Genomic DNA, 21,446 nt, shown 5'->3' with positions numbered 1-21,446 from the left:
GTGAAACCCTATCTCTACTAAAAATAAAAAAATTAGCCAGGTGTGTTGGCTCACACCTGTAGTCCCAGCTACCCAGGGGGCTGAGGCAGGAGAATCTCTCTAACCCTGGAGGCGGAGGTTGCAGTAGGCTAAGATCACACCACTGCTCTCCTGCCTGGGCATCAGAGCGAGACTGTCTCAAAAAAAAAAAAAAAAAAAAAAAAAAAGACAACAAACTGATATTGAAAAGAGTTTGTTACGCTCAGTTCCCAAGAGGAAATGGGGCTGGTGGCGAGGGTTGTGGGTGCACATTATGCAGCACCACATGGGAAAGCACCCGGGTTGGCTGGGAGGCAGAAGGAGCAAGGGGGAAGGGTGGGCAAGGGCCTTTGTTGTGGTTTCAGTGGGAAGGAATGGGCAAGGCATGGTAAGCAGGTTTCCGGTTGGCTAGTTTGAATAACGTCAGTGGGCTCCGGGGTGTGGGAGTCGTCTCTAGCTGTCTGGTTCCCGGCCCTGGGGTGATTAGGACCAGGGAAGGCGACCCAGAGTATGAGAGCCCTACCAGAGCCTGATAAAGGAGGTGTTTGGGGAATGGGCTCTGGATTGGTTGGTTTGCATGTGGAAGGCATGCTCCTGGGGTAAGCTGTTTTCTATCTCTAGGAATTAGTTAATCCTGGGAGGGGCTGTTCCTCCAGTGTCAGCAAGGTCTCAGGATGTCAAAGCCTCAGGAAATACAAAAATTAAATATGATTATTATGCTTAGCAGCCTAACAGGCTTATTCTCTCCTTTAAGCAAGCACTATGGGAATCAAATTATTAAAAGGCTACACAGTGGGTGATTAATCAGAATAAGAGTGGTTGTATATGAACATTTGTAGGGTTCAAGTACTAGATGCCTGATAGGTGTGTCTCCAGCCAAGAATATGCCAGGCAGTTGTTCACCCCTTCCCTGGGCACCGCTTGAATGGGCACTGTCGACACCTGTCTCAGTAACTGGGGTCGCCCTATGTCCTCCACAAAAGGACTCCTGCCATGATTCAGCATTAGTTGTACTCATTGGAAATCCTAGTCCCGAGTAACTAAGAATGTTACCTATAAAACGAATAAATGAAATGTCATTATATCTGTAAGTTAAATCATACTCTTAAATGAAGTTAAAATGTAACAAAAATGCATTTCAAAATATGTACATATATACATGCCTAATTGCTATTGCAAACATCTATAAAACCCACCATTGGGATCACAATGATATATATTTTACTTAATGGAGTGAACATTCCACTGGATGACTACTTTACAACCAGAACCAAACACAGTTAAGTGTTCTTAGGATTGTTAGAAGATTTAAAATTCTTCTAAATATGGCCAAAAAAAAGGTTTCTTCTTTTTTTTAGACAGTCTCGCTCTGTCACCCAGGCTGGAGTCCAATGGTGTGATCTCGGGTCACTGCAACCTCCCCCTCCTGGGTTCAAGCAATTCTCCTGCCTCAGACTCCTGAGTACCTGGGATTATAGGTGTGCACCACCATGCCCAGCTAATTTTTGTATTTTTAGTAGGGACAGGTTTTACCATATTGGCCAGGCTTGTCTCAAACTCCTGACCTCATGATCCACCTGCCTCAGCCTCACAAAGTGCTGGGATTACAGGCATGAGCCACTGTACCCAACCTAATTTTTTGTAATTTTAGTAGAGACAGGGTTTCACCATGTTGCCCAGTCTGTTCTGGAACTCCTGACCTCAAGTGATCCTCCCACCTCAGCCTCCCAAAGTGCTGGGATTATAGGCGTGAGCCACTGTGCCTGGCCAAAAAACATTTTTTTAATGCTGTTAAATATCTTTTTCATGTTGGTTTCAGAATAGCAACAACAGTTATTCTTTCTTAGTTTTCTATTTATTCAAAGTAGCATGTGGCAAAATTTCTCTTGAAATTATATTGAAATATCATTAGTATTTTAAAGATAAATAAAAATCAGTAACCAAAATGATATTTTAAATCTTTATTGATACCATTTTGTTTATGAACTAATCTCTTTACATATCCTTCCAAATTGTATCCTTACAACTTGAAGTCAAGTACTTTTCTCGATATTAAACTTGCAGAAGCATTTAGCTACCTGTAAATATTAGGTACAATTCTAAGTTCTGAATCAAAAATGTCTAGTGTAATTAATATTAATATTGTTCAAAACATGAAATGGAAAAACCTCTAATTACTTTTTAAAATAAAAGCCACAGTAATTAAATAATTACTATGTACATTACAACTTGCTTATATCAAATTACCAAGAAAAGCATCATGCCAATTGTAGGATCACCTCTACTCAGAAGGCAAAGAAAGTTGTATATGACAATCATCAAATTAATACACTTAGGTTTTGTATAGTCTGATTTATTCTTTGCTGTTAAACTGCTAGATTGAAATAAGGATTCTTTGTTTAAACATCAAACTTTGAAGTTATATAGATCATATAATTATTACTTTATGATATTTTATAATACTAATATGGTATTCATTAATTTGTTAGAAGTTATTCACAGGTCCTAAAATACTAGATGATTGGAATGTCACACTAAATAAGTTATCCTTATTATAGAAATGTCTAATAACTACATATCAGAAATAAGGTGTTTTTTAATATTGCCCAAATATTTAGTACATTTTGTGATTAAGTTTCTACTGCTGCTCTTAATTTTAGTTAACCTAATCTAATCATCAGTTTTTCTTTTTAAAAGAAAGTGAGTGCTTAGTTTCTATCCATGATGAACTTTTTGTTTATTTGATTATTTTTGAAAGACAAGAATAATTTGATATAAGTAAAGAGAAATGCTTTTTAGCTTTTATATCATCTTGTCGTTGGAAACCTATGGATAGGCTTCCAAAACTAATAACAGGAATTAAAAGATAAGAAGAAAGAATAATTCCGCAAAGCAAAACACAGTACACAAACAACAAGACCCAGCATAGAATATTAGTAGGTTGTAAAACTCACTTGCCAGTTAGACACTGATTAAACTGACATCACGAATATTTTAGTTGCTCATTCTAATGCAGTGTTTAACCTTTTATATTTTTAATTAGAGTTTTACCTACCTTCAGTTAACATTTTAAATGAATTAGTTCATTCTTTCTTTGTAGCTTGAGTTTATTGACCTCAGAACATTTAATAGCTGTCAGTATATTCTTTTATGGTTTGAGGAGCATACAAAAAATTGCAATCTCACTTATTAACATAAAATGTTAAAAAATTATTGACTTGGAAACTGTTTCCTAATAAAATATTTAGCCAATCTGAAATTTAAAAAAAATTACCCCAACATATGTGGCCTTCTTTCTTTGCTGATTTTTTTTTAAATGACAAATTTAGACTACATGGAGATTGTTAAATATTAGAAGCATTGAGAAAAATAGCTTTCCTTTTGTTTGAGAGAATTTTCCTTAGCAGAAACTATATATTATTTTTTATGTTCATGATGCCTAGTACAAATCAATTACATTTTAATCTGCCTAGCCATTATGGACTAACCAATTATGAGATTTAAAAGAATGAACATTTAAGATTTCTTCTCTAGTTCTTTGTTTCTATGATATAAACATTTGAAGAAAATGTGTTTCGTACCCATCTCCTAAAAGTTTACTAATTGCTTAATTTGTTCAGTTTGCAATGATTGTCTCCTTAACAACATTTTCTTACTTTTGAATTCTTTAGGGAAAATAGGAACTGTTGGCATAAGCATTTTTTGACCACAAGAAAGAAGGCTGCAAATCTTGTTGTTGACATTGGTATCTGAGATGGGAGGGTGAGAATTTACATTTAAGGGTGGGAGAAACCCTGGTCTGGTTTGGGTAATACTGTGATCCAAAGGGAAAGCTCCTGAACCTCGCCTTTCTAAAATTGCATGATTTCTCCTGCTCAGGAGGCCTGGGGGGATATTCTCCAACAATTCTTTGGACTCTGACAATTGGGAAGGAGATGGCAAGAGGATCTTTTTCTTTCCTATAAGTGCTTTGCCATCTTCTAAAGTTGGAGGGGTAAGGCCAGCTGAGAGCTGGGAATCAGAGCTGTAGTGATTTGCCCCCAAGTTTCTTTTTTGAACTATACTTCTTAAGGTGGAAGCAAATATTGTCTGGTTAGAATCTGGGTCCTGGTCAACAGGGACATCAATGCATTGCTGATTTCCTTCTGAAAGATAAGATTGATAATTTATTTCCTCATATGACATCTTCCTTGAGCTGGCCTGATCAAAGGCTCTTAGCAAATGTGCAGTGTCTTTGACATCAATGCTTTGGTGCCTAGTGATGAACCGCTTGGAAAGTGCCAGCCCATTGATTTTATAAGATAATTCTTCCTCTGGTGTAATATCCTGGAGCTCCTCTTGCAATGAAGCCACTCTGTTCTGGTACATTAAGGATGGGGGACTCTTGATCCATGGTGGAGCCTGGGGGAGCTTGGGCCCCTTAGGGGCCATAGCAGGCTTCCTCACAGGGGAACCTGGGTCCCAGGTATCATCATTGCTTCCAGCAAGCTCAAGATCTTTAAAGCCAAAAAGCATCAGTTCCGTTTCGGAAGAATCTGAAAGTGGTGATGAGGCAGTTTTGATGTCTATTTCTGAAGGAGTGGTGCAGGTGGCTGGGGAATGACACCCATCTATGTCCACAGGAGGCACATTTAAGTACTGTTTAGTTGTATGCTTCCCACAGGGTGACTTTGCTGTTGTGATGATGATGACCTCTTTCCCTTTAGCCTTGCAAGCACTAAGTAGAACTTTCATTGTCTCTGTATCTTCTGAATTTATAGCATAAACAAGAGCTGAGTAACTAGAATGGTCTTGCAAGCTGAGGTCAGCCCCACTCTTGAGGAGCAAGGAAACAACTTCAGGGCCAGCTTTTTCTAAGCAAGCATGCATCAGAGCCGTTTTCCCAGATTTGTCCTGTATGTTGGGATCGGCGTTGTTCTCTAACAGGTATTTCACCATTTTGGCTTTACTGACACTCTGGTGATCGAAATGTTTGGTCTTACAAGCGATCATTAAAGGGGTTTCCCCACGGTCATTGCTCTCATTAATGTAGGCACCGCCTTCTAGCAAAAGTCTTGTGAGGCGAAGCCGGCTCTGATGAACTGCTTTGATCAAGGAATTTCCTTCACTTGAAATTTCCATACATTCATCCATCTTCAGAAGTTAGAAATCAATACCTGGTTATCAAAGACAGTAAAGACCAAAAGATTAGCCAGAATCCACAACCCAGTTTATATTCATTTTGTGAGAATTTCTAAAATATGTACGCGACCTAAATGGGATTATGCTGAATAGTGAATTGCAAAATAAAATAAATTTTTGAATTGTAATGACCTTTATGAAATTACAAATTAAAATTTATTTTCAAAATCTTCGTTGATATTTATAACACCAACATAGCACTTTCTGAAGTCCCATATTAATTAAACAATAATCCACTTATTTTCTACCTGTGGAAAATATTTTTTAAATTAATAATATTAAAAAGAAAATTTAGACAAGTACTGTGGCTCACATCTGTAATCCTAGCACTTTGGGAGGTTGAAGCAGGAGGATTACTTGAGGCCAGGAATTTGAGACCAGCCTGGGCAATGTGTACTGAAACTCTGTCTCTACCAAAAATAAATTTTAAAATTAGCTGGGATGGTGGTGTGGCCTGTAGTTCCAGCTACTCAGGAGACTGAGGCAGGAGGATCACTTGAGCCCAGGAGTTTGAGGTTACAGTGAAATATGATCATTCCACCTGCATTCAGCCTGGGTGAAAGAGTGAGACCTTGTCTATAAAAAAAATTAACTAATTAAAATGTAAATTTTAAAAAGTAAATTTAAGCCATAGAGCCAAAATTCTGTGTCATTGCAACTGGATCCATTAAAACATAACATGTTTGTGGTAGCTCAATGTAAAAGCTTTAGTATTACATTGCTTAAACATGCTTTTCAATTAAATAATGCAAGTGATAGCTAGATTTTCAATTTGAGGGACATTTTTATGTTTTTTTTTTTGAAGGATGAAATATTGTTTGGGCTACAACATGTTAAAATAACTGACATAATATCTGAAATTCACACTGAGACTGGAATGGTGAGCATGTGATTATGTAATTTTCTTGATTCTATTATTTAAATTATATATTGACCAGATAATGGGGTTAGAAAGAACTATAGGGTTAAATTTTGACAGCAGTATCTCTGCTCTGAAAAAGGAGTTTTATAGGCAAGAAACCTGAAAGAAGCCATGACGACTTTGTAAACATTTTCATTTTTATTATTGAAACTAAACAATATTTATGTTAAACTTATTTAAATATTTTAGATTCAGACTCCTTCAACAGATCATTCCATTAAGTGGTAAGAATTATGTCTTCATCTAGGGCTAATAAAACTTTTGTTTTTTAACAGTCCTTAGAGTTGGGGACTCAGATGAATGCATATATAATATTTAAATCTGTTTCACTGATTCAATAGTTTTTGGAAAGTGAAAACTATTATTTATTTACTTTTAAAATTAAAATTATGGAAAATGGATTTCTATTTGATAATAGAATAGATAACAAATCTAACAACAGCCAGAAGAAAGAAAAGATGAAGACGGCGAAAAAGTGAAGAAAAAAGAGAAAAGTAAGCATGCAGGCAGAAATTCCATTGTTAAACTTCTACAGGCTCCTGATATGTGCTGGGCACTGAGCTACAAAGACACAAGCCCTATCCCTGAGGAGCTCACAGTCTTTTGGAAGAGATACTGTATAAGCAGCTGATTACAGAGTCAGGAGAGCACAGAAGCTTTAACATCCTGGGGACCGAAGCAGGCTTCACAGAAGCCAGCCATTGAGTTGGATCCTAAAAACTGTGTAAGAATCTGGCAGGCAGACAAAGGAGGAAGGGAGAAGTAGATAACACTGCTTTTGCAAAGACCTAGAGGCCTAAAGTAGCAGTTATTTATCAGGAAACAGGCTTCATTTACTTGGTTACAACCAAACTTTAGGATAATGTTTTAGCAGATGGTTAGAGTTAGGGTTAATATGGCAGAAGACACATCATCTAATTTTGCTTCTTCCTGAAACTCCTTAAAACCAAATAATTTTTTCAAAGACATAAACTCTTAAAGATAGAAGGATGAGAAGATGGCAGCAACAATATTTTGGAAGCCAGAAAGCAGTGAGCCAGTAGTAACTGACTCAGCGTGTGTGTGTGTGTGTGCGTGTGTGTGTGTGTGTGTGTACGCGTGCAAGCATATGTGTGAAGAATACAGCTAAAATGAGGAACAGCTGAAAAGCTGTTAGATAAGCAGCTAGATTCCTAGGTCCTTTTGCTACCTGAAGTGTGATCCTACCCTGGCATCACCACCAGAAAACTCATTCGATGTGCAGAAGCTCAGACTCCACCCCAGAGCTACTGAATCAGAGCCTACATTTTAACAAGATCCCTAGGCAATTTGTATGCACAGTAAAGTTTGAGAAATACAGCCTTAGGTCATTCCTCCAACTTCCAGTCACTAGGATATGGAAGACTGCCCCTCCTGCCCTACGGGATGTCTAGAGGTTTATTCTCAGGAAATGATGAAACAGAGCATCTCTGGACTGGGAGACACCAGTCTTCTTGTTCTTTGAGAAAAAGAAACAGGGGAATAAGTGATTGCTTACTGACCACTGCTGAAGGCTCCCACAGCCTAATTCCCCAGCTTGGCTTGCTGGCAGCCATACCTTCACCCTCAGGGAAAAATTGCTATAGCTTTCTCTCAAGAATCTGACATGCTACCCAGGTCAAACAACAGTGAAGCTTACAGGTCACAAGCCTCAATCTGTGTGCTTAAGGCTTCTCATCAGCTTTTAATCCCAACCCTTTAATCGTCAGCAGCCACAACAAGAATTTAAAAACAAAAATTCCTCTTACATTGAAGATAGAGACTAGAACAAATTGAAAAAAGCAACTTGGGGCTGGGCACGGTGGCTCACACCTGTAATCCCAGCACTTTGGAAGGCCAAGGCAGGTGGATCACGAAGTCAGGAGTTTAAGACCAGCCTGGCCAAGATGGTGAAATCCCGTCTCTACTAAAAATACAAAAAATTATTAGGGTGTGGTGGCACACACCTGTAGTCCCAGCTACTCGGGAGGCTGGGGCAGGAGGATTGCTTGAACCTGAGGGGCGGAGATTGTAGTGAGCCGAGATCACACGACTGCACTCTAGCCTGGGCAACAGAGTGAGACTCTGTCTCAAAAAAAAAAAAAAAAGAAAGAAAAGAAAAGAAAAAAGCAATTTGGAGGAAACATGTTAATTAGAAAAATGAGAATCTCAAAAATGCATTACCCTCAAAAGTATAGGAAGATGTTGACAGAGCAGGAGAATTGCCATCTTGGACAAGCCCCTCATTCTAAAGTTCACCTTCATAAAAAACCACCTAAATCCAAAGGCATGCCTAATGGCTAAGGTCAGTATGACCATAAACTACAAATAACATCTCCACCCAGAAACATTCCAAACTCCTCCCCAACCAGAGGCATGCTAGCCCCAAGATAAACCCCACTCCGGTCGGAAAGACGTCTACCCCAAGATATCCTCCCCTCCTCCCAGAGAGATTCCAACCCTGCCAAAAACTTCTCCACACACATAAATGTTCCAAGCCCCCTCACCCTAAAACTAATATACACTCCTAGTCTGTAAGAGAAAGTGTTCCTGACCAAAATGGGCCAGGAGCACCTCTCAGGTTTGATCTATAGTAAACCTGTCTTTAACTGCCAGCCACATTTCATGTTTCTTTCCTCTTTCTTTAACTCTTACAGTTGTAACCATGAAACATGAATAAGATTCTATGAAAAAGGAATATTCAGAGATCATAAAAATGAGCTCTCTTAAGGTAAAAACATGATACCAACCTGTAAAACTCAATAGAAGGGTTGGATGGTAACACTGATAAAATCTCTAACATAATCAAGCAAAAAGAAAAGAAAGGAAAAGAAAAAGATAGAAGACTAGACCAGGAACTCCAACATCCAAAATAAGAGAAGTTTCAACAAGAGAAAAAAGTAGGGGTAGGAACAAGAAGGGGCAAGTAGAAGAAGAGATCATCTGTAAGATCAAGAAAAGTTTCTAGACTTGAGGGTCATGAGTTGCCAAATTGAAATGGCTCAAAGGAGAGCATAGTACAATGAAAATTTAAAAACAAACCAACAAAACACACACAATGGCACATAGTCAAATTTCTAGTAAATTTCTAGAACAAAGACAACTAAGATTCCAAAATCTTGGGGTCAGGGATGGGCTAAGAGTTTGAGGGGTGGGGATAAGTCTATTTAAGAATCAAGAAATAGCACAGGCAATGAAGGAAGGTCTTTTAAAATCTGAAGGAAAAATGGTTCTTAGCTTAGAATTCTATATTAAGCAAATCATCAAGGAAGAACTGCAACATACTCTGAAGAATTTACCAGAGCATGGAATCTACAAAGATGACATGGTAGAACCAGAAAAAAGAAAATATAAGATACCAGAGACTGGAGATCATCATGGAAGAAAGACACGAAGAATTTTCAGGAAAATGGTGAAGCGAGATGCCAGGAAAATGCTTATGCCCAGACATCCCCTCTGAGGCCACCCTGCCATTTTGCCATCTTGTTAACTGAGGACCAGATGCCCCGGTGAGCCTGCCCTCAGTTCTTTTCTCTACTTGCTTGGTCCCAGCCACACCTCTGCTCTCTCCTCTGTGTCCTGCTTTCGGAGGCAGCCAATGGCACTCCAGCTCCACTCAGGTGTTTGCTTTGACTGCCTGGGAGTAAGTCCAGGTGGGCTTAGGAGGAGAAAGACTCAATGGCCTGTCCCTTTGTATATCCAGTTCCTGGTCTACTCTGTAGCTCTGCCAGAAGCACTGTAAGGGCGACCCCATGCTTCCTAGGACTCGTGACCTTGCCTGGAGGGGCTCTTGTAAAGGCTCAGAGAGACTGAGCCAGACTAAGACCCAGGGTCTGTCCTGCTTATCCTCTCCTGGAAGTTTTGTCATATGCTGGCAATCTTGTCCTTTCTTTATTCATCTAATTTTGTACCTGATGCTATTTTTAAAAATAAACAATTATTTTAGTTAGGGATCAAGTATAAGGGGAAACCTGAAAATATTTTTAAAAATCAAAGGGAATGATTAATACAAAAGTCAACAAAAAGCTACTCCTTGGTAGAGATTAGGAAAACAATGTCATTTGGGAGGGACACAGAGTGGCCAAAGGTTCAGGTGATGTTCTGTTTCCCAGTCTGGGTGGTGCATAGGAGAGTGTCCATTTTATTCTCCTTCTTGAGACAGTACACATTTCACATACTCCTCTGTATATCACTCTTATTTACTTATTGTAAAATAGAACATGTGTGCAGAAAAGAGCATAGCATATATGTAAGATATATTTCATTATTAAATATTCCAAAGTGTCCTATTAGATCTTACTTTTTACAAGACTAATTCAGTTCTCATGATATTATTGATGGTATTTGTGCCTTGACTTTTAACTGGAATTTCAACTGACTAAGCTCCTGAAAGGCAGTATTCAAAAGGACATAGTGTTCATCTCCACTTCAGTACCATTCCTGATGCAAAGCAGAGAACTACTCAATATATATGCACGTGAATGCTTTGATGTTATGTTCCCTGTGCCATACTCTGTAAAAGCTATCTTGGAGCCAGACGTACCTGCAAGTCAGGAACTTAGGAATTTGGGATCAGTTGACACCTTGGGTCCCAACTCAGAGGTCTATTCTGAATGCAAAGCATCTGAAAAGAGCTCATGTGAGACAGTGATCACAAAAGAATCATTTTAAAAACATTTGTATGTATAAATGGGCTTAATAGAGCATAGAAATTTAGAGAAATGAGCCAGAATATAATATCAAATATAGAAACCACTTAGTAATTGCATTTCAAGGAGCTATACAGTATCAGTCATTAAAAAAATTCTTTGACCAAAAGTAGCATCTGAGAAATAGATATTCAAATGAAAACAAGTTGCCAGATACCTGATTTCAATATTATACTCTCATATAGTTTCTAGTATTTAGGTCAATCTTGTTTTTATTTTTTAAAATCTTAGCAGAATCTTTGGGGGAAGATATTTTACTTACAATTTTTTTAAAATGTTTATTTTATTTTTTGGAATGGGGTCTTGCTATATTGCCCAGGCTGGTCTTGAACTCCCAGCCTCAAATGATCCTCCTGCTTCAGCCTCCCAAAGTGTTGGAGTTATAGGCGTGAACCACCATGCCCAGCCAAGACTTTCTACTTTTCAGTCACCCTCAAGTAAAGGCCTTTCTCCACTACACTAAACATGAGCACTTGCTGTCACAGATTTCTTTCACCAAGGTTGGTGTCAGGAGGTTCTGGGAGAAGAAGAGGAGCTGGCACTATGCTGGTGACTGCCATGCCTAAAGAGGACAGTGACCCCATCACAGTCTTGTGGAAAAAGAGGGTGCTGTAGGCTCCAGGGTCCCAGAGAAGTTGAGCAGTGGCACCAACTCGCTGCCTAATCCACCCGCAACGTGGACAGAGGCAGACCCTCTCCCCTGAGGACTGGGGAGTGTCTAGCAAAACGAACCCCATAAGGTTGACTCTTTCCTCATTATAAAGACTTTTAAAGCCACTTTGTTTGCTCACTTTTTAACATTTAGTAGAGCAATTTTGACATTGTCTAAACATACTTGTCAGGAAAAAGATATCAGATACTTTATTCTCCAAATGTGTAATCCATGTTCAGGTTCTTTCTGTAATCAGTACCTGAATGGAAGAATCCCCTTCTCTTTAGGCCTTCATCCTTTTCCGGGGTTCTTTTATCTTGCCTTCTCCAGTTGTACATCAAAAACACTGATATTTACGTCTGACTTATTTCCTTTTCTTAGAGTTGAATTCTACTTTTGATGAAGACCACTTCTCTTGCCTAGAATGTTCTTTCCTCCTTGAAGCATCCTGGCTGGATCCTGAGTGTTGATAGCATATTAACATCCAATGGATCTCTTTGTTATCCCTAGACTATAAGCAATCTCTAAACTTAGCTGCACCTTCCATATAGATAATAGTTCAACTGCTGAAAGTTCAGGCATCAGACAGCTGTCAGTCGTGACTCTCCTACTCATTGGCTGTGTGCCCTGATCCAGCCTCTCAGCCTCTAGGAGTCTTGAGCTCCTCATGTGTGAAATGACAATCATAGAACATTCATTCTATGGGGATGTGGTAATGAAATCAGACAATGTCTAGAAAAAGACTTTCCTGTTGTGTCTTCACAGTCACTGCATTCCTCTTTTTAAAATGTTTATCTCATAATTAGCTTTTTAAAATGTTTATCATGTCTCCAGTCCTAAGCCTATTTAAAATAACAGATGATATGTTAGAATTTTTTTTTAAGGATCTCATATTTCTAGGATGCAATGCTTCATCTCATTTTGTAAATATCAGTGGAATCTAATAAGTGAAACATGGAAAGAACATATCCTTTAAGTGTATTTTCCTTACAAGTTCCAAACACTATCATTTCAACATTATTACAGGATATTAATTATTAAAAGGCTGGATAAGCTGCTTTTCATTTAAAAATTACAATGTCTTTAATATCACTTGCAACTCATCATGGCATATTTATGATGCTCCTTTAGTTCCTCTCTCTATGCCCAAGATGCCACCAAAATTATAATCATTGAGTTATTTTTTTAAAAGATTTAAAATATGTATATATGTATTTCTTTTTGAGACAAGAATCTGGCTCTGTCGCCCAGGCTGGAGTGCAGTCGCACAATCTTGGCTCACTGCAGCCTCTGCCTCCCGGGTTCAAGTGATTGTCCTGACTCAGCCTCCTGAGTTAAATACCCTTTTTTGAGACAGAGTCTCACTTTGTCACCAGGCTGGAGTGCAGTGGTGCAATCTCAGCTCACTGCAACCTCCACCTCCCAGGTTCAAGCGATTCTCCTGCCTCAGCCTCCTGAGTAGCTGGGACTAGAGGCCACACCACCATGCCCAGCTAATTTTTTGTATTTTTAGTAGAGACCGAGTTTCACTATGTTGGCCAGGATGATCTCCATCTGTTGACCTCGTGATCTGCCCACCTCAGCCTCCCAAAGTGCAGGAATTACAGGTGTGAGCCACTTTGCACAGTCAAATATGTATATTTTTAAGAACAAAGAAAATTGGAGGAGAGATACCATTAGATGAGCAATTTCAAACAAGCTCTGATTGGTGGAGTGGCAAATGGCCTTATCATAGCCCCCTCTGCTATGATAAGACACAGACCCAGGGAGGTGGCCCTGAGGGGAAGGGAGCTGCTTACCCACAGGACCTGTGACATTTAGGACTTAGAGATCCCAAGTGCCAGAGCAAATGGCAATGAGTAACAGGGCTTAAAACAAGAGGATGGTTGAAAAAGTCTGTGGACAGAATAACTGGACCCCCCTGTTTTATCTGATCCCAAGTAGCAGAGAACCACTTTCCTAGGCAAGAAAACAAAGATTTATTTTCTAAGTTGATCAGAAAGGCTCCAAACTTAGAGGCAGCTTGCTGAAAACAGGGGGATTCAGTGAGCATGTGCAGGTCAAACAGTGAAGTCCCCAGCTCCCTGCACAGCTACAAGGGGACTAGAAGCCAGGAAAAGGAAGTAAGAAGCATTTCATCTTAGAGAGATAAGCCCTGTTAAAAATATCTCTCGATACATGAAAGCAATTCAAACCATAACTGCATTCACCCTTCCAGACACCCACTCTAAATGGAAATAGAAATTACCTGAAAACATTATTCAAAATTTTATACTTCACTTTTGTGTCTTCGCTCCCTGGATGAGTTTTCTGTCAGCCAGCTGTCAGTTCCTACTGAAGGAAATCAAAGCTATTCAGTGTTACATAAACACCAATAACTTGTTACATGCATCTTTCCCATTTGGAGTCTAGTTTTTAAATTCCTTATTAAGAAATCCCTACAATGTTTGCTCAGTTAGTCATAGCTCACTGATTATGAGTTTGTAAAGTGTCTGGAGATTCTATGCACAGCACCCCTGTGTGTGTCTGCCTGCAGGACCGAGTCAGCCATGCAAGGATTGCTGGGGTTGGGCCGGCCTTGGCGCTCACTTGGTGCAGATGAGCAGGCTGAGAAAGGAAAGGTGAAGGCATTCTCCCGAAGTCAATCATCTTACTCACCTGCTTGCTAGAAGTTAAAGTTCATCATCTGGCCATGGTGAGGGAGAACTTAACAAATGGGTTTTAACTCAAAATTCAGCCCATCACCCTTGCCCCAGTCCCTGCCTATGTGCTGCCCCAAAGGGAATTTGGGACTGCTCAGATGAGGCAGCAAGGTATCAGGGACCTGGGCTCTGGCTCTCTCCAAGTTACCAATCTCTGGGCGGTCATTTTTCTTAGCCTTAGTTTCCCCACCCCTAAAATAGGGATAATACCTACTTTACAGGGGATGATTATGAGGATTTTAAAAGATCCGAACACACTTGCTACTTTATTCAATAAATGTCCATTTATAAACATGCATCACCAAATATAGGCACTGCATACAGGAATCCTGGTAGGGTCTGACAAGGAGAGGCCAAGTTCCCTACACCAGTGGGTTGTTCTTCCTTTGTGGGCATAAGAATCACATGGAGACCCTGTTAAAAATAAAATTCCAGCTCCGCTCCCAGATATTCCATGGGAGGTGCTTCTAATGCACACTTGGAGAAAATCTGAGGCACACTCTTCATTCTTCATTCCAGGCCACTTCTGTTTGCTATGGACCCCTGCCTCAGATTCACACAGGGCTGTTTCCATCATTACTTCCAAGTGGCGTGATGCTTAGCTCCCGTGCAGGAGTGGAAGGCAGAGATGGCTGCCACAGCCTAGAGGGGTTCCAGGGAGGTCACAGGCCCCAGAGAAGAGGACAAACTTGAAGTAGTAGAAAGGGCCAGGAGCTGAAGGTTTGCTGCCCTGCTTTTCCTAGACAAGTTTGAAAAAACCTGGAGCCCTAGGGGGCAGCCGAAGGCCAGGAGGGAGGCCAACTCCACTTGGAATAAGGCAAGCTGGCCTGCCACAAGCAAATGTGTGTCTTCTCCCCACCCAAGGAAAGGGGCAGAGCCATAATAAAAGATGTATATGAGGTCGTCCTGGAAAATGGAATGACTGGCCAGAAAAAGATTCTTCCCTGGTATTGACTTCCAAGAAATATTTAGAAACTGCCCAAGAAGACGGTTTGCTATGTTTCCCACACGTACCTCCAAAGGGCTGCTGTGTTCTCCCAGTTACTTCGGCTGTCCCCCAGGCCTTTGGGGGCATATACGCCCCTACCGCTGCTACTGATTCGCCTCCCCCCAACACACACAGACATACGAAAGAGGGAAGGGGGGGAGAGAGAGAGAGAGAGAGAGAGAGAGAGAGAGAGAGAGAGAGAGAGAGAAACCAACCTACTCTTCCAAGTCTCAGGGAATCAAGATGTTGGGATTTCCAAGCTGTTGAGGATGCTGGCAGCGTCTCCACGGTCCCTGCCGACCCCAGGCGCGTTTCTTAGGTTTTTCCTGAGAGCAGGAGGAAGCGAGCACAAGGCGCTGTCGGAGAAGGGCAAAGGAAGGTGACTGGGGCGACCGCGCCAGGGCACCGATGGGGGCAGGGTGCCCGTTTCGTCCCATCTCTGAGCCAGGCCAGGCAGCTGGCGGGCTAAGGCGATCGCCATCCATGCAAACGGGTTCTGCCCACAGCCGCTGCGGAGCGGTCCCTACACCGCCCGCCCGCCCGCAGGACACGGCCCTCCCTTGGGAAATGGCGCGTCTGAGGGGCGCAGCCACGGCCCCCATCCCGGAGCAGGCGCAAACCTGCACCCGCCTCTCCGCTAAGGGGGTCCGGCATCCTGGTGCCAAAGCTGTGCGCACCTGGGAGGCGTGGGGACCGGCTGCCCGCCCCTGTGCGGCTCCTGCTTCCAGGGACAGGGGCTGCAAACGGCTCCGCAGTAACCAGCCCGCCCCCTGCACCCACCCGGCACCTCCTGCTACCCGCACCTCCTGCTGCCCAGCAGCCGAGGAACCTGCTGAGACGCGCCCAAGTCAGACCCTCCGACCCGCGCGCTCCTGCGGCCCAGCGAGCGCAGCTCCCGCTGCTGCGCCGACCTGCGCCTGCCAGGCCCCCGCCCCGCATCCTCCTCGACACCCCGAGGCCGGGCAGCCCTCGCCCCTTCCCGCCTCTCGTCTAGGCTGAGAAGGAGGCGGAACCCGCATCCCCTGGGGTCCAAGCCCCAGCCGCCACAAAACTGGAATCGAAAACCAGCGGGGACCGCAGGAGGCGCGGCGAGGGTGAGCTCGCGTGGAGCGCGCCCCGGGGTGGCGGGGCAGTCTCCCGGGAGGCCTCTGCAGCCCGGCGGCCCTTGGCTGGCCCTGGGTCTCGCACCCCGCTCGGGGCACTGCAGTGTCAGGGTGCGCGAGAGGTGCGGGCTTCAAGGGCCTGCGTGGCACCTGGCGGGGCGCGCCGAGGCCGTGCGGCCGCCGGGTCCCGGGCTGCGCCCCAGCTGTTCCCCTCTCCGCAGCCTCCACTGCCAGCCAAAGTTTCCCAAGTGCAGCCGGCGGGGACGGCGCCTCGCACTGACCTGGGACGCGCTGTCGAGTTGGCGACGGCGCTTGCAGCCTCCCTCTGGGGCTGCCCGACCCTCCGTGCGGTGGTTCTAGGGCGCCGTCCGAACTGAGTTGTGGTCTTCGGCACCTCGGCGGCTCGAATCGCAGATCTCGGTAGACTGTCGCCCCGTCCCCGCCCTGCTCGGCGGAAAGAGGCGGGCCACTGCCGCGAGCGCTAGAGCTGGCACCCGGAGCGCGCACCTCGCCAGACACCCGGCCAGCGCGGCGCTTCCGCTGGGGGTGACGCGTCTGCTCCCGGTTCAGCTGCAGGTGAGTGCGGCAGGGCCACTCTGGACCTCGGGGGCCAGATGCTGTTCGAAGCTCCGCCTTCTGTCCCAGTAAGTCCCACCCCTGTCCCCCGCTTCGGCCACCGCGCTTTGGCCAAGGCGACTTGGCCAACAACAGCGGCAGCAGGGTCTCCCCACTGAGGGGAGCACGCGCCCCTACATCACGGCCTTTGGCTCCTCCAGTCGGTGTCCCTCCCCTCAGCTCACATCCACCCGCTGATCCATGCATCTGTCAGTCACACTCATCCTTCCACCTATCCACGTCCCTGTACCACTTCAGGTAAAGCCAAAGCCTCACTTCAGGTTCAGGTGTTAGTGGGAACAACCGTTCTTGCTTATGCCTTTAGGAATTTATAACGTTGTTATACTATTATTAAAACATGAATAGAACATACTAACAAAATTTCGCAAAATGCATTTCATATGTTAAACTCCACTGAGAGATGAAAAGGAAATGAAGTAGAAGCAACTTTTTGTTGTTGTTGTTGTTGTTGTTGTTTTCTAAGAAATTTTTCGGGTTTTTTTTTTTTTTTCTTTTGACAGAGTCTCGCCCAGGCTGGAGTGCAATGACACGATCTCAGCTCACTGCAACTTCCACCCTCTCCCCGCCTTCAACCAATTCTCATGCCTCAGCCTCCGGAGTAGCAGGGATTACAGGTGTGCACCACCATGCCCGGCTAATTTTTGTATTTTTAGCAGAGACAAGGTTTCACCATGTTGCCCATGATCCGCCCACCTTGGCCTCCCAAAGTGCTGGGATTACAGGCATGAGCCACAACGCCCGGCCAGAAGCAACGTTTTTAACTCTTCATTTATCTTGGAGGGTCTCATGGAAAAAAGACCATCACTATTTTTGTTATTCTGATAAAGTCAACAAAACTTTGTTTATAGTTTTGAGTCCTCAAAGCGTAAAAGTAGATTTATCTCTGGGCAGGCTTCCTTTACTAAAGAAAAGACCCCTCTGAAATGAGGACGCTTTAGTAAACATATGCAAAGCAAGTGCACAGGGCGTTTTATCCCAGTGTTTGTCTCTAGGGAGCTGGCATCCTAGATCTGGGTTGCCCTTTGCCTACAATCGTTTGTTTGGAGGTTACCAGGGAGGACTGGGAAAATTTGCATGAAGGCAGGGGCTTCTCCCCCTTACCACCTCCGACTCTTCTCTTAAAAAAATTTTGTCTATGTGCAGCATACCTATTAAAAGACGCATATTTTGGCCGAGCGCTGCCGCTCACACCTGTAATCCCAGCACTTTGGGAGGCCGAGGCAGGTGGGTTACTTCAAGGTCAGGAGTTTGTGACCAGCCTGGCTAACATGGTGAAACCATCTCCACAAAAATACAAAAATTAGCCAGGCATTGTGGTGCATGCATGTAATCCCAGCTTCTGGAGAGACTTAGGCAGGAGAATCGCTTGAAACCAGGAGGCGGCAGTTGCAGTGAGCCAAGATGGTGCCACTGCATTCCAGCCTGGGCCATAGAGCCAGACTTCATCTCAAAAAAAGGACGCACATTTCACAAGTCTAATGATTTTGCACAAACTAAGCATCATCCAGATCAAGAAGCAGAACACTATCATTTCCCCCAGAACACTCCCTCTTTGGATCTCTTATTGGAGGGAGTGGTGGTTTCAAACAGCATAGTTTTGTTTGCTTTTGCACTTTATAGTGATTGAATCACTCTGTTGACTGGCATCTTTCACTCAGTGGTATGTTTAAGAGATGCATACTGTGTGTGGCTGTAGTCTGTTTATTCTTTTTGCTGTAGGGTATTCCATTGTGTGACTGTGCCTCAACTACTTATTCATTTTACTACTGATAGACATTTGGGTAATTCTCAGGTTTGTGACATTACAAATAATGCTGCTATGAACATTAAAATAGATGTCTTTTGGTAACCGTATATACATATTTTTGTCGGGTACATACCTAGGAGTGGAATTGTGAGTCATGATGTAGGCATATGTTCAGCTTCTGGAGATGCCACCAAACAGCTCTTCAAAGCAGATGATCCAGTTTTCACTCCTACTTTATTAGTTTTCTATTGTTGCTTGTTACCACAAACAAATCACCACAAACTTAGTGGCTTAAAACAACACAAATTTATTCTCTTATGGTTTGGGAGGTCAGAAGTCCAAATTGAGTTTTATGTGGCTAAAACCAGAGTATCAGCAAGACTGCATTACTTCTGGGGATTCCAGGGAACAATCTATTTCCTTGCCCTTTCTAGCTTTTAGAGGCCATCTGCATTCCTTGGCTGGTGGCCTCTTCCTCCACCTTCAAATATCTGTCTCTCACTCTCTCTCTCTTTTTCTCTCTCCCCTCCTGCCCCCCCCCCCCCACTGCTGTGCTTCTGTTGTCACATGTCCTCTCTCCCTCTGCTTCCTTCTCTCCCTCTGACTCTCCTGTCTCACTCTTGAGGACCTTTATGATGACACTGAGCTCGCCTGGATAATCTAGGATGATCTTCCATCTCAAAATCCTTCATTTAATCACAGCTGAAAAATTACTGTGGCCTGTAGGGTAACATATTCATAGATTCTAGGGATTAGGACATTAAATTCTATGGTGGTTCATTACTCAACCCACCGCACCTATCAGCAGGATATTGGAACATGTTGCATGGATGGAGGCTGGACTGAAAAAAAGAGGACAATGAAACCCCAGATACAATTTACCTGTAGGATTTTTCCTGCTGACCTGGATGCTGTGCCAGGACTGGTAGGCAGGAGCGCAGGGAGCTGATGCTGGAACACCACCTCTAGCCACCACAAACCCTGCTGCCACTGCATGATTTGTGCCTGGGACACCCATGCTGAGTGAAACTTAGAGAAGGCAGACCCTCCTTTGTGGCAGTTGGTAACAGCAGTTAAACAGTGGTGAACACATCACATTTTACACTGTGGGAAAAGCCCTGTGGTCAGTGGACAGTGTCCCATCACACGCCACAATGGTCGAATTATGAGGACTGTCTTCCACAGCAGGAGAGTTAAAGGAAGGGCTGGGTTGGACTACAAAGCCCAGGTCCTGTTAATCTGGGCAGGCCAGTCCATGCCATCGTTGTCATTTGAATGTTAAAGGAAGATGACTTTAACACTCAAAGTATGAGAATGAGAATTTCTAGATTATACCTATTTCTGGTGTCAGTTTAGTTCAGCAACCACACCCTTGAAGGAGAGAGGACAGATGTTTTTATCCTCATTTTAGCAAAGAGACTGCCAGGGCTCCAGGAGGCTCCATAATTCACCTGAGAAGCCTCTAGAGAGGAAGCAGGAACAGAAGGAGCCTCCCAGCCATTCCCACGGTCCTTTGTCCTGCTCCACCTCCCTGGAGTGTAGATTCACTAAGACCTGAGGTCACGGAAACTGAGAACGCAGAACTGACCTGAGCCATTCAAACCAAATCAGACACATCCTATTTTGTGAGTGGGATTCTCTGGAATGTGGGACCCCCTGTCCTCATGGTTTTATACCATTAAAAAATATATTTTAGAAACAAGTAAAAGTAGATGCTTGGACCAGGCATGGTGGGTTATGCCTGTAATCCCAGCACTTTGGGAGGCCAAAGCGGGTGGAACATCAGGGATCAGGAGTTCGAGACCAGCCTGGCTAACATGGTGAAACCCCATCTCTACTTAAAAAAAAAAATTAGCTGGGCGTGGTGGCATGTGCCTTTAATCCCAACTACTTGGGAGACTGAGGCAGGAGAATTGCTTGAACCCAGGAGGCAGAGGTTGAAGTGAGCTGAGACTGCACCACTGCACTCCAGCCTAGGCAACAAAGTGAGGCTACATCTCAAAGAAAAATAAAATAGATGCATGTGTTTGATGAACATCTTCATCAGAAACCTTTCCATCTACTTTCTGTCTTCCAGAAATCAGCTGAAAACTCTGTTCTACTGATGAAATCACCCCGGTTCTCTTCACAATTATGGTTTATACTATTTTACAATTCATTTACTAACAATTTAATTTAGATCCAGCCTTTAGTGTAACCATTACCCAAAAAATGTACATTGCACCCATTGAGTAATTTCTCATCCCTCACCCAGACAGAGAAATGTGTGGTTAGTCTGACATCTTGAATTAAAAATTTTATGGTTGAGCTAAGTAATGTGAGTACATGGATGTAGAGTGTAGAATAATAGACTTTGAAGACTTAGAAGAGTGAGGGGATATGGGAGAGGGGTGAGGAATGAGAAATTACTCAGTGGGTGCAATACACATTTTTTGGGTAATAGTCACGCTAAAGCTTAGACTTCACCACTACCTGGTATTTCCATGTAACAGATCTGCACTTGCACCCCTTAAATGTATACTTTTTTAAAAGTTCCATGGTTATCAGTATCATAGTTATCATCATTTAATTAATATATTTTTTAAGAAAGCAGAATTCTAAGCTTGTAGTGGAAACAGCTTAAAACCATCCAGCTGATAATCCAGAAGCCCTAAAATGCTCAGAAATTGGTAGCATTGTTATCTTAGAACTCGGGGTAAAAGGACAACTAAAATAAGAATTGACTAAAACTCTGTTTTTCCCAAGGTGGACATCATACTTAATGGTGAAAGGCTAAAAGCTTTCTCCCTAA

General features: G+C 43.1%; 1 protein-coding gene across 6 annotated transcripts; it reads right to left on the bottom strand.

Moving 5' to 3' along the window:
* Window positions 1-3,333: 3,333 nt before the first annotated feature.
* Window positions 3,334-17,090, bottom strand: ANKRD34B (ankyrin repeat domain 34B). Of its 6 annotated transcripts, none has more exons than XM_032277242.1 (5): window positions 16,554-17,090; window positions 15,385-15,525; window positions 13,728-13,813; window positions 10,658-10,742; window positions 3,334-5,174 (listed from the first exon to the last, which is right to left on the bottom strand). In XM_032277242.1, exon 5 carries the CDS (start codon window positions 5,149-5,151, stop codon window positions 3,607-3,609), a length of 1,545 nt encoding a protein of 514 aa, XP_032133133.1. In that variant the 5' UTR covers window positions 5,152-5,174; window positions 10,658-10,742; window positions 13,728-13,813; window positions 15,385-15,525; window positions 16,554-17,090; the 3' UTR covers window positions 3,334-3,606. The 6 variants fall into 6 exon arrangements, with proteins under 6 accessions (XP_032133133.1, XP_032133132.1, XP_032133136.1 ...); XM_032277241.1 differs by having other exon boundaries at window positions 10,662-10,742; XM_032277245.1 differs by having other exon boundaries at window positions 10,662-10,742; window positions 13,728-13,810.
* Window positions 17,091-21,446: the final 4,356 nt, after the last annotated feature.

The sequence above is a fragment of the Sapajus apella genome, unplaced genomic scaffold, assembly GCF_009761245.1.
Source record: "Sapajus apella isolate SASKATOON/1434 unplaced genomic scaffold, GSC_monkey_1.0 scaffold1, whole genome shotgun sequence".
In the NCBI taxonomy this organism is placed as follows: Eukaryota; Metazoa; Chordata; class Mammalia; order Primates; family Cebidae; genus Sapajus; species Sapajus apella.
The sequence above is the reverse complement of the archived record's forward strand: the minus strand, read 5'-3'. Positions and strand labels throughout refer to the sequence as shown.